The following is a 12,394-nucleotide window of genomic DNA, read 5'->3' as shown; positions in this document are numbered from 1 at the left end:
AGATTTTCTGTTTCCATACAGACCAACAGCATTGGCTAGTTGTTGATATTTATAAAGATATTGCCCCTCTCAAATAAATTATTTTTGAGGCAGTAGGCAAACTGTAATGGCGTCGATTTCCGAAAAAGAATCTTGACTTGAACACAGCCAAAGAGTCCAGTATAGACAAGAGCATATGTCATTTCTTGGTTTTTTCCATAGGTATTTTCAAATCACTGTTCTGATACATATCTAGGGGGTTAGTCCCCCTTTAACAATCTTGGGGTTCAGGGTTCGAATCTCACCTGGAGCGAGTGTTTATTTGATAAGGATATCTTTCACTTTATATTAGGGTGCGAAAAGAGTAACAAATGGACAGGTAATGATTCAGTACTCGTAAACTACAGAGTATGATGCACCACTTTACAATAGGGTACACGAAAAGAGTAACTAATGGACAGGTAATAATTAAGTAATGATTCAGTATTCATAAACTACTGAGTATGATGCACCACTTTACAATAGGGTACACAAAAAGACTAACTAATAGACAGATAATAATTAAGTAATGATTCAGTATTCATAAACTACTGAGTATGATGCACCACTTTACAATAGGGTACACAAAAAGAGTAACTAATGGACAGGTAATAATTAAGTAATTAAGTAATGAATAACTAACAATTAACTATATACTCCCAAACTGACCATTGACTAACCATTAACTAATGAGTAATTACTCTACTAAGGAACTAACAACTAATCATGAGCTAATGATTAACTACTATACTCACAATGTGACCTTAACTAATGATGAACTAATGATTAACTAATACATTCACGCACTGACATTTTGGAATCATTAAGTAATGATTAACTACTCTATTCACGAGCTGACATTTAGTAATCATTAGGTAATGATTAACTACTCTACTCAGGAAATTAGATACTAATCATTAACTAATGACTACCTACTCATTACCTATGATTAACTAGTGATTGACTAATGCCAAATTAGTCAATCACGCAGAGCAGCACGCAGAGCAGCACGCAACACCCAGACAGACCCAGGCAGCAGGACAGGATTGACAAACGCAAGCCAGAATATCCGATGCCCACCAGCAGCAAATCAAGACCAGCAAGAAGCTGCAACCAGCAGCGCACGCAGGGGCCAGCGCTGCTGGTTGTAGCTAAAAATATTATTCTGCCAAACAAAATTCCCTGGCCTTCACTGTTTTATTGAAGGAAATTATTTTTGAGGTGTGACTACATTAGAAAAGATTAGCTTCAGAGTCAGTGATGTGCTTGAAATGTTTAATTTCACAAAAGGCCAATTATCTCAGCTTCTAGAAAAAAATTGCTGTTTTTGGATGAATCAAGCTATCTTCTCCGGCTCATAACTAAAGAACGGAAAATGGGATCAATAAACTTTTTTTTGCAGATGATAGAATAGAGTCTCATCGTTCTTTGTGCGTGTTCAGTGTTTACATAGTAATATCACACAATATTCTGTGGGCCTCGAGAAATCACTGAAAACGCTCTGAAACTCTGGCACTGGGAGCGTCCGTTCTCCAAAAGTGGCTGGCACTCAATGAGTTAAGGCTCGAACCGGGTTCGAATCCGTCCTGCGGTCAATTGGTGCATGTTCTCTCTCCCTCCCTGCTTTCCTGTCGCTGTCTAGCATACTGTCATATCAAATAAAGGCAAAATGCCCCCCAAAATAATCTAAAAAAGAAATAGATGCCAGAGTCTAATAACACTGTAGCTATGTACATATAGCAAGTTTAAAGTGTGTTACATCATCATCGATGGCATCACAATTGCTCAAGTGACATCACTGATTACATCATCACAGATGACATCACTCACTGACGACATCATCACGATACACCAAATTGCTCCAGTGACCACACCGATGACATCACAATTACTTGAGTGACATCTTATCTTCTTATTACCAGCAAGGTTATTATAGTTAACTAAAACTAACGAAAAAATGAAAACTAGAATTGAAAAAACATGAAATAAACTGAAATAAAAACAAAAAATAAGCTTTATAAAAAAATGATAACTGAAACGGTATTGTTTTGACCGATCGAAAATCTGTTTGATACTTTTGTGTAGGACAGTCTAACGATGCAGATGCTGAAGTTTGGTGTCGTTTGAAGAAAAAATGTGGGAGGAGTAGGGTTTAATTAGTTTTACAGTTTTTGCAGTTTTGCGGTCTTTAGACTTCATAATTGGCCATAGGTTGCATTGTACAAAAGTTTCTCCTCATTTGGGCGCACATTTCGGTGAAAGTTGCAAAGCCGTAGCACGTACTGTATGCCTGATTTTTTTTATGAATTTTCAAAGTTTGAAACTTTAGACGGTCGCTGTAGTGCCACCGTTAGGACTATTGGCCCCAAATTTGCGTCAAAGACGTTTGGCATGGGACTGGACCTTTGTGCAAAGTTTGGTTAGTTTTCATGCATGGGAATTCGAACTTCCTGGGAGAATAATAATAATAAATATAGCCGCAAGCGGCGATGACGGGGTCCAAGCATGGTCAGTAAGGGTGTAGTGGTCATTAAGGGTGATGGGGTCAGTCAGGGTGTTGTGGTCACATAAGTACTTGTGACTTGAAGTAGTACTTGGATAGAAAGCAGTTTTTGTGTACAATTTCCCTTTAAGTATCTGGACAGAAAGTGGTATTTGGGTAGAACATACTGTCAATACGACAAGTACTTCTCTGGCTCTGCAGATACATATAATATGGTCTACAAAGTTAAATGCAACAGTCTGGATAGCTCACTTGGTAAAGCTCATGACTTATGCTAACTAAAGACCATTGCGGCTCAAAGTTCAAACCCCACGTGGGATTAACAACTTTCAACTTCAGACAGCTAAGTCAGTAACAGTAATTAAAACCCCACATGTTGCCTCCTTATTTTGCGGTGTTTCATGAACTTTTTCAATATTTTGGAAATGTTAGCTGGAGATTGCGTGGCTGTGTTCAAGAACGTGTTTTGCAACAGGAGAGGTTAGTTCTTGTCTCATGATGGAGCTTTTGTGTTCTGAAATCAGATTTTTCAGTTGTCATTGTGTCTTTCCCACACACACATCAAACCATAGGGCGTAGTGGCGTCCACTACAGAAGGTTGATGGGTTTTATCCCTGAAATTGCTTTTGGTGACAATAGCCAGCACCCTGCATGGCAGCTTGTTATGCAGTCCATTTACCATTAAGGACATTTTTGTATTACACACATAATGCACCACTTTACATTAAAAGTCTGTCCTGAATGGAGGTGTTTGAACTAATTGGTGTGGGTTGTGCTGTTACAATGAGCACATGAGTGACAAGGATAATTCAGATTTAATTCTCTTTTTGGACCTTTCACATCTGAAGACACAATAATGTATTGGAATGTTTTTCCTTTCATATATCTGAAAGAAGGCTCCCAGCAAACACAATTACATCATGATGATGTTCTGATATCATCTTTCAGTGACGTCCAGGACTAGGCCAAATCACAGCCGATTTGGGGATCATTTAGACATCTACACAGGAATGTCAAGATGACGTCGAAATATGACGTTACCATAAATAGGCATATTCAGTTATTCTGCTATGTACACAGTGTGTATTCAGCAGCGTTATACATAATTATATCCAGATTAACCTTTATTCTACATTTTCAAAAAATAAAACAGTTACCTGGCCGTGGTTTGAACTCAGGACCTCCAGCTTTGGTGTCTGCTACTCTACCCCTACACCATCCTTCCACAGCAATGACAAGGCATGGATGTAACCTTATTATGGCATAAACTTGTTTTTATTAAAACGTGGGTGTCAAGTCTTTGTGGATCGGGCATTACTGTGTGACATCTAAACCAACTATGTATTATGCTACAGCAGATGCAGAACCCCAAAACACATTAACCCCACCCAAAATGCTACATTCCAACTTCCAGTAGTAGTAGTAGTAGTAGTAGTAGTAGTAATAGTAGCAGAAGTAGTAATAGTAGTAGTAGTAGTGTTGGTAGTAGTGGGAGTGGTAGCAGTAGTAGCAGCAGTAGTTGTAATTGACCGGTTAATGAGTTGTGGGCAATTTAGGGTTGGCGTGTGTTTCATTAAAAGTTTCGAGATTTGTCATTTCAAAATGGTTTCACATATCCAAAATCCTTTAACAACTTCAGGTCGGGGTAGTCCATAGATGACCCAGAAAAAGTTTTGTGTGATTTGGCCAAACGGTCTAGGAGGAGCTCGCAAAAGTAGGTTTTTGATCAAATTCAAAATGGCGGAAAATCTACCAGACAGAAATGGGCGTGGCCTAGTAGGTTAGATGCACGATGCTCCAGGGAAACCGGTAGACGTGGAATTTTGATTCTACGGCTCGTGGTTCAGAAGTTATAGACCGAAAAACGTGAAATTGGCTGTTATAGCGCCACCATCTGGTGGATTGGTGTAATTTTTTTACTCTGAGTAGTGGGTGATGTCGTGAACCTGTGTGGAAAGTTTGGGTGATGGGGGGGGGTATGGTTTCTGAGATCCACACACTTTTAGGGCAGGAAAAGAACAAAAGCAAATACACAAAAGTTTAGACATTTATAATTTCAAAACTGTTTCACGTATCCAAAATCCTTTAATAACTTTAGTAGTCCATAGATACCCCAGAAGAATTTCCGTGTGATTTGGCCAAACGGTCTAGGAGGAGTTCGCAAAAGTAGGTTTTTGATCAAATTCAAAATGGCGGAAAATCTAGGCACACGCAAATGGGCGGGGCCTATATGGATAGATGCGTATTGATCCAAGGAATCCAGGAGAAGTGAAATTTTGAGTATAGGACACACGGTTCAGAAGATATGGACCATAACGCAAAATGGTCTGTTATAGCGCCACCATCTGGCCAATATGGGTAATTTTTTGTTTCTGAGTAGTGAGGCACATTTACAATCTATGTGCCCAGTCTGGCTACGCTGAGCATTACAGTTTCTGCTGTACATACAGTTTTACCGGAGAATAATAATAATAAAAAAAAAAACAATAATCAGAACAGATACAATAGGGATCCACGCACTTCGTGCTTGGACCCCTAATAATAATAATACAGGCAAATACAATAAGTGGCCCTGCCGCTTCGCTGGCCCGGCCACTAATAAAATAAAAGAAGAAGATGAAGAGAAAATGTCCTTAGTTTTAGTCTTTGTCAGTTTAAAGTATTTCATACATAATAAGCCTAGTATTTTGAGTGGAGATGAAATCTATTTTCCTAGATCTTCTCTCATCTTTTATGACCCTTTTGAATCTCACCCCTGACAAACACCCCATATTACAAAAAAAATAGGAAAGGGGCAAAAAAGACTAAAACTAACACTGAAACTAATAAAAACTAAACTAAAACTAAGTATTTTCAAAAAATAAAAACTAAACTAAACGATCAAACCTACCTTAAAAACGACTGAAAACTAAACTGAAATGGGGAAAAAAAAGTCAAAACTAATAAAAAAAAAAAAACTAATGAAAAAATCCAAAACTATATAACCTTGATTCCCAGACTCCTAAGTGCAGCATAGGGCTGCAACCACACTATGGCAAACTATGACTTCGGGCAGTCTCTCTCAAGGAACCACCCTAGCTCACGCCGGGACAATTGCGGTTTCTGTAGCAAGGGTCGGGTGGGGTTTGTACGGGGTCGGGTTGCTTGCCCCACACTTATTACCCCGAACATACATGTCTTTGATGTGGGAGGAAACCGGAATACCCGGACAAAATCCACGTGAACACGTGAACATGCAAACCACACAGAAAGGCTTGAGTGACATCACTGGTGACATCACAATTGCTTGAGTGTGAACATAGAATATACACCCACATTATGACATCATTATGGCATCATCCGTGTATATAACATCACTATTAGTACATCATCAGTGATTTATGACCTCATTACTCTGTTACATCATCAGTTATTTATGACATCATCTGTGATATATGACATCACCATAGTGGTGCCGTCTAGAACTGTAGCACTGCAGAAAAACAAGCTCCAACAATTGTCTCCATGATGACTGGGACAATGTCCAATTCCCTTTATCCTCCGGGGGCAAAACGCAGGAAGATACGCAGGATCATTGCTGAAGATCCAGACTGGTCCCTTTCTCTAGTGCCTCTTCTAAAAAACCTCTGCCTGCAAACCATTGTGAGGAACTTTGAAGAACAGCCCATAATTGAAGAGCTTCCACCTGGCAATAAAGAATATGTCTTGGAGAGATTGTCCAATGCTCTGCCCCTGCAGGTCACAGCCAACTTGATCAGTGATGAAGGCTACTGGAAGCGGTGCTGCAGCCAGAGGTGGGACCTTTGTGATGTCTCTCAATATGGCCACAGTTGGAAGCGAATGTTCTTTGAGAGGCACCTGGAGAACATTATTGAGCTCTTTACCCCAGATGTGACCAATCCAAAGACTGTTCTAGACATTGTCCCGCTTTGCAAGAACTATGTGAAGAGGCTGGACATCTCCCAGCTGCTGCCACCCATCAAGGATCCGCCAACCGAAGAAGAGGAATATGTCTCAATCTTTGACAGTGGCTCTGAGGGACCATCTATAGACCACTTTGACTTTGGCATCCTGCTGGACAAGCTGACCAACCTCAAAGAGTTGCATTTGGTGTACAGGGTCAAGCACTGCGGCATGAATTTTGAGTGGAATCTGTTTGAGTTCACAACCAGAGACTGCGAGTCCCTGGCCAAGGCCATAAAGTCCTGTAAGACCTTGACGCTTCTGAGGCTCCACCAAAGCAAAGTGGAGGATGACAAATGCCGTCTCCTGGTGAAATACCTACTGGACCACCCCTCCCTGAGGGAGCTCGACCTCTCCCACAACCTGATAGGAGACAGAGGAGCCCGGGCCATCGGCAAGCTGCTCAACAGGAGTCAACTGGAGACCCTGAACATCTACGACAACAACATCAGAGTCCCAGGAGCCCAATTTATTGGCCATGCCCTGTCCAAGAACTCCACCCTGTTGTCTCTCAACCTGTGTCTGAACCGGCTTGGAGATGAGGGTGGTCAGGCTGTCATCCAGGCCTTGCTGAACAACAGCACCCTACTCCACTTGCATCTGGGAGCCAACGAGATGAGCGAGCCTGCTGCCATTGCCCTTTCTAAAGTCCTGGTTCAGAACAAAACCCTGGAGAGCATCAACCTCTCCTGCAACAGACTGGGCATGGACGGAGGCAAAGCTCTGGTGGAGGGGATCTCGCACAACACCACTGTTACAGAATGTGATATCCGTCAGACAGAGGTGGGTCAGGAAAGCAGCTCCTGCATCAGCCACGTGGTTCATAACAACCAGAGCAGAGGGCGCAAGAAACAAGCTCAGCTGAGTATAGCCAAGTAGACACCAGAGCACCTCCATCAAGTAAACCATCTATATTACTCATTGGTCACCTTACCAACAGTGTCTCGGTCAGAAAGGAGCAAACTGGTTCAGCAAGGAGACGGCTGACTGTGTTATAAGCACCACCAGAGCAGGAGTCCAGAGCCCCCTATGCGCAACATCTCGCTTGCACAACAGTACGACCTTAGGTTTATCACCCTGTACACCACGAGAGGAACAATCTGCCCACTAACAACGGCCACCCTCTGGATGGTGCTTCTGGAATTAGGCTTTTGGAGAAGCCATCACAGTCACAGCAGGAAGCGATGGCCCATCAGCTTTACCGCCTTGCCCACCTGGAAGTCCTTGGTGGAGAAATACTCATCCGCTTCCTGTGGTGAGACCTCCAGCACTCAGCCAGGGAAAGTCCCTGCTTTTTCTTGGGCAGCATCTGTCTGCGCATTAGGACAGGGAAGGGGGTCTTGGCCAATATCGGCTTCATGGTCCTCTCTGATCTCCACCGTGTCGTCTACCATGTAATACTGGTGTCCCCATACAGAGTCTGCATTGTCCCACAGTGCAAAGAAACCCAGCACGTTACGGTCCATGGTGTGTACGTATTTTATTTTTAGATTTTTCAGAACATGAAAACAAAAACAAGCTCAGACACAGGAAAAGAAAAAAAGAAAAAGCACACATACTGTATGTTATCAACATTCCAACACCACAACGTGGTGCTACCAGCCGCGTAAGCTGCTTATGTGCTTGTAAGAGGTGTTATGCATGGAATCCCATGCAAGGGGTCCATGAGAAAACAGCTGGGCGAGTGTCACTTTTAACCTCATCAAAGTAGGCCAGGAACGGGTCCCAGATAGTTGAAAATTTTAGTTGAGTTGGTCCTCAGGAACCTGAGTCTCTCCATACATATGACAGACCATGTCCGTCAGCCAGAGCTGAAAAGAAGGTGGAGAGGGGGACTTCCATTCCTTCAAAATTAGTCTCTTGGTGACAGTCGTCCACTATGTCAGAGACTGTTGCACAGCCATAGGGAGGAGCAGAGAGGATTCCGAGCAGCCGAAGATGGCGAATTCCGCCTCTGGCTGAAGTTATTTTATAGGCCTTAGAGTATCAGTCAAATATTTTAGGCCAGAATCCGGTTAGTAAAGGGCAAAACCAGTTCCTCCTGCCACGCCTCTAATCCTCTCAGTGGGCGCCCTGATGCAGCCGTCAAACACAAACAAATATAGAAGTTAGATGCCTGGAGTGAGGGGGGCTTAACAAAACATAAAAAACATGCTCATTTGGGAGAACTTCAAAGCCACGAATCTTGGATTGAACATAATCTCTGATTTGCAGGTATCTGTGCCAGTTCGTGCTGCGCAACTCAAACGTCTTCTTCAGTAGATCAAAGGATGCAAAGTGACCATCTATGTATAGGTCTCTGATGGAAACCAGCCCCATCTCACTCCAGGCATAGTAGTTTTTGTCTGATAACAGAGGCAAAAAAAAGAGTGATTGAAACATCTGGTAGACTCAAAACATCCGTAATCCGTGTTACTAGGGTAATGTGCGAGCCTTCCGCTGTAATGGTTATTGAACTTGTGTGTTTTTGTTGATTGTACTATTTGATGTATTTGCAGTTATGTATGTCCTGTTTTTATAAGACCAAGGACCATGTTGGAAATAAGTGTTCACACTTTGACATGTCTATACCTTGGATGTTGTCTGCTATATGAATTTAATTAAATCAATCAATCAATCCATTCTTTGTCAGTAGGGTGATGAACCCAGATATCTACAAAATTCCTGGATTTGATCAAATTGTTCAGGACCTGCACTGATGAGATGTTTGGGGGCGGGCGTGAATATCTAAATATGGGCCTAGGTAACAGTTCAGGTCACCACCAATTATATTTGAATTACTGGTGTCGGGGAGTGAGTCAAAAACCTTAAAAAAATTGGGCTCATCTTTATTAGGAGCGTAAATGTTAAGGTTAGCGGGAATGAATTAATGGTGCCAGAAACTAAAATATACCTGCCAAAAGGGTCTGCAACCATAGAAGGAAGTTGAAATGGGATATTTTTCTTGAAGAGAATAGCAACGCCACAGGCAATGGAAGAAAATGGCCATTGAAAGATCCAGCTGCGCCTCAAGACTGCGCTGCTGAGTTGCTTTGATGTGGGTTTCTTGTAGGAAAATCACATCCGCAGCTAAGGATTTAAGATGTCTGAAGACCTCAGTTTTCATGATTTGGCCTAGCCCCTTGACATTCCCACAAAACCAATGTAAAGTCCTTGCCCCCCAGCTGGATCCTACTCTGAGGCATGCACGAACACAAAGGAAAGTTTCATAAGCAAGCACAAAAATACAGAACAGAATGGAGCGACTGCTAGCATTTTAAAGATGATAAGTAAAAACAAAACCTAACAACCCTGCCTGAGCTAAACACAAAAATAATACACAACCCCCCCACCCCCCTCGTCGTGTCTCCTTGAATTTGACACAATATGTCATGGTGCTAACTGATTAATGTTGACACCTTCGTTAGCTAGGTAGTCAGATACCAAAACACCTCATAAGCCTTCCCTCTCCTGTTCCTCACCCTCTTCTCTTCATTCTCAGACTGGTGGGTTTGGGCTGGGTGAAGGAGCCAGGGTGGGTGGTACAGGGGTTTTGCGAACGAAGGAGGGCAGGATGGGCTTGGCGTTGTATCCAGGGCGCCCAGAAGAGGGAGTCATGACCGCAGACACTTGGTCTGTGTCCAATTCCTGTTCTTTGAGTGTTTCTAGGATGTGTCCCAAGGCAGAGATATCCAGAGGCTCCACGGAAGATCTGGAGCCCAGGTCTAAGTCTTGACCTAGGGCAACAGCGTCGGACAAGGCCCCTACTGAGCTGGGCACAGACAGGGCCGAACTGGCATGGGACTCATCTGAGCTGCTGCTGTCCTCATATAAATGGGGACCATGATCCTGATTCTGAGAGGCAGTTTGGGCAGACCTTTTGAAGAGCTGGGTGTAGGCCCCTGGACTCTTGCCTACTATAGCTTCTCTCACTATCTGCTCACGCCTTCTGATGGACGCCAGCTCAGCAGGGCTCTTCTGAGGGCTGGGCTGTGCCTGGAGCTGGGTCCAGTTTTGGTAGGAGGGGCTTGATGGGTCCAGGCCCAGGGCTGAGCCAGACTTTCTGTCTGATCCTAAATTGCTATACAGGGCTGAAGCAGGCCTCTCCTCTGGCAGATGCCCTGAGGCTGTGGAGGCATGGTCTGGGAAGGCTCTCGTCCTGTGGTCCCCTTCAGCCTGCTCCTCCAGCACCAGGAACTCCTTCACTACCTGCCTCAGTGTCTGGTAGGCTTCTGCCTGGTCATCACAGGGGATGACATTATCAAAGAAGCCCGGCCTCTGCCTGTTGGTGTTGGCATAGAGCTCTATACGTGCCACCACTGTGTCTATCTGCGCATGGGTGTAGAGGCCTCGGCTTCTCAGGTGCCAGGTATACTGCTCCGCCTGGGTGGGGATGAGCAGGATGTAGCGAGGCTCAAAGTAGCTGTTCTTGAGGCTTAACACACCCTCTAGCTCCATATGCATACAGCAAGCCAGTCCTTCGCTGGCCACATCCTCTATGGCATCCCTGGTCAGGCCGTATCTGTGACCCCCATACTGGATGGTCTGGATAAACTTACCCATGTGAATCAAGTTCTGGAACTCTTCCTCACTGACAAAATGGTAGTCACTTCCATCCTCCTCTCCAAAGCAGGGTGCCCTTGTGGTGTGACAGGCTCCATAGGCAAAGTGTTTGCTGAACTCGTGACAGAGTTTGTGCGCCAGCTCTCTCTTCCCACAGGCTTGAGGACCGGTCAGCACCACCATACGATAGGGAGGGTCTACACTGGGCAGGGTACTATCATAGAGGACCTGGGGCTGCATCAGCTGGTACACCATCTGGGTCATGTGGTCTGTGGCTGCCACCACATCCATAGGACGGTCATACTTGTTCACTGATGACACCTTCTCCTCGGCAGTGACTTTCCTTCTCCTCCTTTCCTCCTTGTCTAGTATAGCCAGGTGTTGGAGGAGGAAAATGATTGATAGTCTGTAATCTGGCTGCTCCTGCACTGGGTTTCCTTGCAGATTGAGCTCCCTCAGCAGGAATAGATCATGGATGTATGCGCACTCACTAATTTCACTAATCAGGTTGTTCTCCAGGTTGATGGAGCCCAAGAGGTGGAGGTTCTGGAGCCCGGACAGACTGGTGATGCGGTTCTGAGACAAGTCAAGAACCTGCAGGCTCCTCAGGTTCTCCAACCCTTCAATCCTTTCCAGCTGGTTCCTCCTAAGGCGGAGCTCTATGAGAGGCAGGTTGCCCAGGCCACTGATCTTGGAGATCTCGTTGTAAGCCAGGCTGAGATGGGTGAGGCTGCAACACAGCTCAAGACCACTGATCTCACTGAAGCTGTTGTAGTCCAGTTCCAGTTTACAAAGAGATGAAAATGTGGACAAATCCTTCATTTTTGTCATATGGTTGTGGGAGAAATTGACCTTCTTTAGGTTCTTGGGTGGATGGAATCCAAAGAAGTCAGAGAGTTCATTGTGGGAAGCATCCAGGATGACAAGATAGGGCATGTGACTCACACAGGATAAATCTTTTATTTTGTTCTGTGGCAGCTCAAGCTTTTGGACATGGATATAACTGCATAAAATTGAGACATCACTCAGATTGTGACCAGGCACTGAGAGGCACTGGTAGTAGTGCTGCAGTCCAGTACCATAGCTCCCAAGGTTAGATAGGCAGCTGGACACCACCCCTGCAGTTAAAACACCATTCTTCTCCATCTCCCTGTTTTCTTCTTCCGCACAGTTTGAAGCCTCTGCAAAGGGAGTGTTGTTAGTCAGTGACCCTGGGGTATTACAATTTGCAGCCTGTTGTGCTGACATTATCAGGTAAGCGCAAAGTTTCTTGTTTATAAGCTTTACTCACAGGTGTGTGAATTGGCAATGTTATTCTCTAGAGCTAAGATGGAGCCCTCCTCATAAAAACAAACAAACACATAACAT

General features: G+C 44.0%; 1 protein-coding gene and 1 pseudogene across 2 annotated transcripts; one reads left to right on the top strand and one right to left on the bottom strand.

The window, feature by feature from the left end:
* Positions 1-6,040: 6,040 nt before the first annotated feature.
* Positions 6,041-7,363, top strand: LOC310773242 (dynein regulatory complex subunit 5-like; the record flags this gene model as incomplete). The annotated part of the gene is made up of 1 exon (XM_083633129.1): positions 6,041-7,363. The coding sequence occupies one exon, from the start codon at positions 6,041-6,043 to the stop codon at positions 7,361-7,363; it is 1,323 nt and encodes a 440-aa protein (XP_083489255.1).
* A 2,598-nt stretch (positions 7,364-9,961) lies between these two features.
* On the bottom strand, positions 9,962-12,172 carry LOC310773241 (leucine-rich repeat and guanylate kinase domain-containing protein pseudogene; annotated as a pseudogene). The gene has a single exon. The product of its transcript is annotated as a leucine-rich repeat and guanylate kinase domain-containing protein pseudogene (transcript).
* Between the last annotated feature and the right edge of the window lie 222 nt (positions 12,173-12,394).

Source organism: Poromitra crassiceps (assembly GCF_964638095.1).
Source record: "Poromitra crassiceps genome assembly, chromosome: 3".
NCBI lineage: Eukaryota > Metazoa > Chordata > Actinopteri > Beryciformes > Melamphaidae > Poromitra > Poromitra crassiceps.
Note: the sequence above shows the minus strand (reverse complement) of the source record. Positions and strands in the feature narration are given on the sequence as shown.